Source organism: Haemaphysalis longicornis, unplaced genomic scaffold, assembly GCF_048455015.1.
Source record: "Haemaphysalis longicornis isolate Haplotype H1 unplaced genomic scaffold, Haemaphysalis longicornis Haplotype H1 scaffold_6, whole genome shotgun sequence".
Classification (NCBI taxonomy): domain Eukaryota; kingdom Metazoa; phylum Arthropoda; class Arachnida; order Ixodida; family Ixodidae; genus Haemaphysalis; species Haemaphysalis longicornis.
The window spans coordinates 165,365,961-165,371,960 of NW_027526407.1; the positions used below are offsets into that span (position 1 = coordinate 165,365,961).

Genomic DNA, 6,000 nt, shown 5'->3' on the forward strand with positions numbered 1-6,000 from the left:
AACAACATTATCATTTTTAAAATTGTCCAGTATAAGATATATTTTAATTCAGCAGCGCCAATGTTGATTCTATGTTGTATAAATATATATCAGTGGGGTAATAATATTATCACAATCAAAAATTGACAATAAACGCTAGAAAATAATTTTTCTACCCTTTTAAAACAAAAAAAAAACCGGCAATATAAATATCGGAGTAAGAAATATTCTTACGGTCGCTCGTTTTAAATACTACTACAGCGTTCGGAGAATGCATATTGCGCGGAGAAACCCCGGATTAAAAACCAACGTTTAATAGGTGTGGGACCCAATTCGCTAATAAATCAATGAAGAACTTCACGGGCATTATCTGGAAACCGTTCACGACGGAGAAATTGCGGTTAGTCAAAGACATGAACCTAGTGATGATTTCGTTCTTTGCAAAGGCAATATTAAAAAAAAACAGTTGTCGATAAAGCAGTTTAAGTATCTCACTCTTTCAGTGTTAAATGAAGCGGTTGGAACGCAAAGAAAAAAATAATTTAACGCGTTCGCTGAAGCATCTCCTTCTCGCATTTCACGAAATTTCTCAACGGGATTCGTGGTTTTTGTTCTGTATATGTTTATAGTATATATTGCTAAACCCTTAGCTGTCGTTATCAGGGGCTCCAAAAACGTGGTGTTCAAGAAGGCACAAGTAGCCCCCCCCCCCCCCCCCTGTTGTCACAAAGCCGAGTCTGTGCCCCTCCGGCCAAAAAAAAAAACATACTCGTGGCTCGATGACCAAGAAGATTGAGTTGTACAGCAAGAACAGATTGGCCGTGTGGCAAAGTGCAGTGTTACTAATGTATGTGTTTTTGACTTTATCATCTTTACCTGGTATGAAGTTGTAAGTGGAAGATTGGAAGATTACAATCATGAGTGTTTTGCTGTCCCTGTAAGGGAGGAACTATATCGTCTCATAATATTATTCACGATGTTGATAGCGTCACGCGTACGTGAATGCCCTGGCAAGTGCGTTCTGTGTGCCGCACAGAGGGTACGATTGGTCTTACCTAGGCCGCCCTAATTATTACATTATGTGTGATGTTTGAAGTGGATAAAATGGTGCTGCTTAGGATAAATGACGTGTGAATATAGCTTGAGTTTAAAAAATCAAGCCGACCTGCATGAAAAAAGTATTCAGACGCCGAAAACACACGTTATCCGTTTTAAAACCCCCAACTGCCAAAAAAGGCGAAGATTTCGGTAGGAGAAAAATCTCGGTAGAAGAAAAATCGTAATCGAGCAAAACGCGCCCGCAAGCTTAAGACGTTGCTACTATCAGCGAGCATAATGTTCGAGTGTAACTGTAAGTGTTCAAGAAGCTGTGGACCGGGTCCAAATTCAATTACACCAACTTGCATCCTTAACCTACGTTATCATACAATAACCTACTTGTAAGTACCAGCTTACCCTTTGCATACATTGAAAACACCTGCAGGTACAGGCGACATTTAGTTTAACGTTTTCGAGCTGTTGGAAATATAGCCCCATGTTTACAAGACTACGAAGACGGCAGTGGCGGGTAGCGTTCTGTGCCACCTCCGGAGATATTGCTGTAGTGTTCGCCAGTTAGACGAAGAAAATAGGAAGGTTTATTTGGTCCTAAAATTGAAAACGTTAGCAGCAGGTTTTGGAGCATGACTTGGGTGGGTATTGCCGGAAAGCCAAGATGGGCATGTTGCAACAAACAATGGGCCAGGGAATTTGACAACACTGTCTACAATAACAGTGTCTACAGTGTCTACAGTGTCTACAATAAGCATTGGTAAAATGGGGGGACTTTTGGAGTATTCGAAGAAGCGAATGCCGGAGCATAGCTTTTTCAGTGTGCCCGGTTTTTATCACTGCTCTCTGGAGCACTTGTCCTTGATTTGAAGAATGCTTTGCCATTTTTATTTCAAGCAACAACTCGTTTTAAATCACTGGTGGGTGTTCCTTGTGTCTGTTCTTTCTTTTTTCTGTGAAAACTGCCGGTAAGGATTTAAGTACTAGAAAAAATCAGTATGGCTTTAGTAAAATTTCTCTAAAACGAATCATTATAAAGAGGCCATCCTAGGCACATTATAAAAGCACTCACACCCCACAAGATGATTCCAGGACTTCCCTGGCTGGCGTGGCAAATGGAAATATGAAATTAGCGCGGAAACACTACTTCGTTACCGCATCCGTGTGACTTACTATTCGAGGATAAACAAAAGAAAAATAAGGCGCAGTGACCGTCATTTGAGCCGTCATTTTAAAGACAATAGATTCCCAAAGAGTGTTTCGAATTGCAAAGAAAATATTCTCAAAATATTGCGGCAGGAAGCAATGAGCGGCCTGTCTTTGAAAGAACATTGGTGTATTATACAAGTAAGCGCACGCGCATATGCCATGTATGCTGTAAAGGTGACTTATATTAGACCAACCTGAAACGGATGTTACAAGAACTTGATGAATTACACAGGAGACCCACGAAAAGGGAAGGTGTTAGGCGCCACAGATCTCACAAGATAGAAAGGGAGAGGGAGAGAGATAAGAAAACTAGTATTAAACACCTTTTCTCTGTCGAGTTTCTGAAAAAAAGATCATTTCTTGGCCGCACTCCAAATTCTTTCTATGTGGACAACTCTCAGTGAAACCAGTAAATATGCCAGGAGGAAAGTCATTGATTTCTTCCCGAGGAAAATAAAAAACATAAAACTCAAATTTCGCCAGCGCGACTGTCTTCTCGATCTGATCCCATTGTGCTGAAAGAGCGTTATAAGATAAAAGCGTGCCCAGCAAACGCACCGGCATTCCTTTCGCCGACGTTCGACTGCGCTCATCCCTTTGTGACTGCTTCTCCGACGCGTGTTTCCTTTAGTTGATTGCGCAGGGCAAGTTCGCTCCAATAAACATCAAACGAATGCTGCGTCGTTCTTTGCTGCGTGGCATTAAATATGTATGAAACTCTGTCTCATTGAATGAAAAGAGGAATATAAAACTGTACGTCAACAAGACACACCATAGTGATAGAGAGAGAGAAAAGGTAGAGAAAAGGCTGGATTGTTAACCAGGGTACGGCCTAGTATGCTATCCTATACGTGGGAAAGGGGAACAGTGAGGAGAAAGAGGAAAACAGAAAAAGAAGGGGAAAGGTACAGACGTATGGTGTGCCCAGCGGTAGGACACTATAGACAAAAAAGGTCAGTGAGTTTGTAGAGGGTAGTGTTTTGTGCTACATGTGCAAGTCCACCGTTTCTGGAAAACTGCTGTATGATAAATGACAGCGATTTTTACTATTGCGTGGCGCTGAATGTAGAAACGTCTTTTTATGTGTTCATTTCGGAAAGTGACCGAGGCACAATTGCTTCCGTAGATTTGCATCTTAAACCAATTGTTGGTCCATATGCTCAGAGCAGAGTAAAAGTAAAATTAGGAAAACCGCATATATATGAGTACATCATCATCATCCACATCGTTGTCGCCGTCGTCGTCATCCTGTTTACGCCCAATGCAGGGCAGAAAACTCTACCATAGATCTCCAATTATCCCATACACATATATGTATATATTTAGAGAGAACAGTTAGGACGACCGTTTATTGAGGCGCCTCGGTGGCGGAATAACCGAAACGGTGATGATGATCAGAACACGAGATAATAAAGACGGGTAATCAGAGCTAGCCCGATAACTTTGAGATGACGCTGATGTTCTGGTATAAGGTCCACAACAGATAAAGCGCGGTCAAAAGAACTCCCAATTTCCGTACTACGAACTCCCAATTTCCGTACTACATACACTCTCTTGCACACTTCAAATCCAGCGATATATTCTTTTCTTCCCCCAAACAAAGGGCATTGAGGGTACATCTACTTTTAGCGCAATAAAGCTCTCCGGCCGGTTGTTTCCTGCGATGTAGGCGCACTCTTTCGACATACCTCTAGCGTGAACATCAACAAGCCCGAGCGAAACACCGCAGTGCCAGGGCCTATTCTCGACGGCTCTTGGACCTCTGCCAAGAGCCATCTGCGGGCGTTCGAAGGCAAATCGTCCTTCTTCTACTCATCGAACAAAAGGCACAGGACGTTCTCGGCGGAAGGAAAGTTTTATCGCCGAGACTTTCTGTGACCTCACCCTAAATGTTTAGTGCTCTTTACGGTTCATTAACAACGCGTACCTCAATCTATAAAAACAAGAGCCAGAGATAGAGAAGGAGAAGCGTCAAGGAAAGCCGTAGCATTCAAACTCAATTCTCACCCTCATGCTGGAGATTAAACTTAAAAATTATGAATTTTTCCGAGTTCCATCAGTTCCCCGTAGAACTCATCAGTTTCGTGGGTACTATTGTATTAGGAATTGGTCACGTGTGCACTGCGCACATCTACAATTTGTGTATTCGTGATAGGGAACTACCTTTGCAGTACAAAGTGCAAGACACACTTGCATTTTTTTATACAAGAGGCTGGCACAGTAAACAAAATATCAGCTAGGACAGAGGAAACTTGAAGTGGCTTCGCGTACGTGCACAGTGTTTAATACTCAACACCCTGAAGTTGACGTCAGCATAAAATCTTTAAAGAAGAAGTTGTGCTCAAAGTTTTGATGTTGTTAGACTTACATGTTGTTGTTTCGGTTCATTATAAGTTTTGTTTAATGTCGTCAGCGTTGTCTATTAGGGACCATGTCCTTCTGCGGCTGCTAGCACAGTGAATTCCTCCGAATTGCCCTTAGCATCCACGCCCCAAGTTTCCCAGTGGTGTCACTCACCGTTCGCAGGAATGACACGTCATCCTGTTCGGATGACCCTTCCGAGTCTCCCATGGCTAGTTAGGCCTAGCGGCGTGCCGGAACAACCACACACCGGGCGGAGCAAAAGCCACGCACTCGCGCACTTTCTCGCGGCGCCAGGACTGAACACTCCCCCGAAGTCCTTGACGCAATCCCGGCGGGGATCCTGGAGACCGGCCGCCGCGAGTCAGTCGATGCGGCGCTTCCACGCTCCGGCGAATCGCCGCTCCATACGTCGTTCGGCGCGGGCACGGGCTGCACGCTGACTGCTGCCTCCTGCTCGGCGGGCTCGGGCCGTGGCTCCGTCGCTGCAGCCGCCTTCGATCGCCAGGGCGCAAACGCGGGGCTTGAAACGGGAGCGGGATCACTTGGCGACTTCCTCCGGCGCGCTTTTTTTATCCCGCCCACCGCCGCACGAGCCGGCTCTTCCAGGCTGGTTCCTGCCGGCAGCGCCCGGGGTTCTGTCGTTTCCGCACCCGGAAGGCAGATGGCGCAACATGGGGAGGCGTGTCGACCCGCGAAATTCGTGCGGCCGGTACGCGGAAATAGGGGCGGCGCAGTGGTTTATTGGGAAAGCATTGTTTGAGGAGCACCCTACCTAAGAAACACGCAATGCCTTACATCTCTAAGATGTTGGAAAATTGTCAGGTTGACAATGCTATCATGCTTGTTGATCATAATCCAGAAAGGATACGTAAGAAAGACAAAAACAAAAACTATACGTGCAAAATGCGTGAGCAAGTCTTGGACTAATGATGGTGCAGATTTGGCCGGTTATATCAAATCCTGCTATCCTGGGCAACGATTTTGCGATGCCTTGATAGCGGGCACACGCTGCGAATACAAGGTAAGTTCGAGAACATTGCATTAAAATAAAAAAGAGTGAGTAAAGCGCACAACACGCCAACGTACAGCCAGCGATGGTCGACCACTCTTGACATGTTGTAGACGCTCGAGTCACGGCCTGGGGGTAAAAAAGAAGGTCCCCTGCCCCCCAAGTAGTCCGAGTGGCACTGGCTACCACCCCAAAGCGCAGACAACAAATTCCTTATAAATACGCAAGAAAGTGGAGGGGAAAAGTAGCCCCGCCTGTAGCGTAGTGGTTATTGCACCAGCGGTGTATTATGGAGGTCGTGGGTTCGGATCCCACCCGGCGGGCATTTTTTCTCCACCTATTTCTTTCTTCCGAGAATCCTTTATCTGTTTCAATGACCTACCGCATTC

General features: G+C 45.1%; 1 protein-coding gene across 6 annotated transcripts in view; it reads right to left on the reverse strand.

The window, feature by feature from the left end:
- The window catches only part of Ryr (Ryanodine receptor), a 405,814-nt gene extending 400,649 nt beyond the window's left edge, over positions 1-5,165 (reverse strand). For 3 of the 6 annotated variants that reach the window (XM_077672818.1, XM_077672817.1, XM_077672813.1), the window contains exon 1: positions 4,756-5,165. In XM_077672818.1, the coding sequence (XP_077528944.1) occupies positions 4,756-4,809 (54 nt within the window). In that variant the 5' untranslated portion in view covers positions 4,810-5,165. The remainder of the gene's footprint in view (positions 1-4,755) is intronic. The other 3 variants (XM_077672816.1, XM_077672815.1, XM_077672814.1) reach the window with 1 other exon arrangement.
- Between the last annotated feature and the right edge of the window lie 835 nt (positions 5,166-6,000).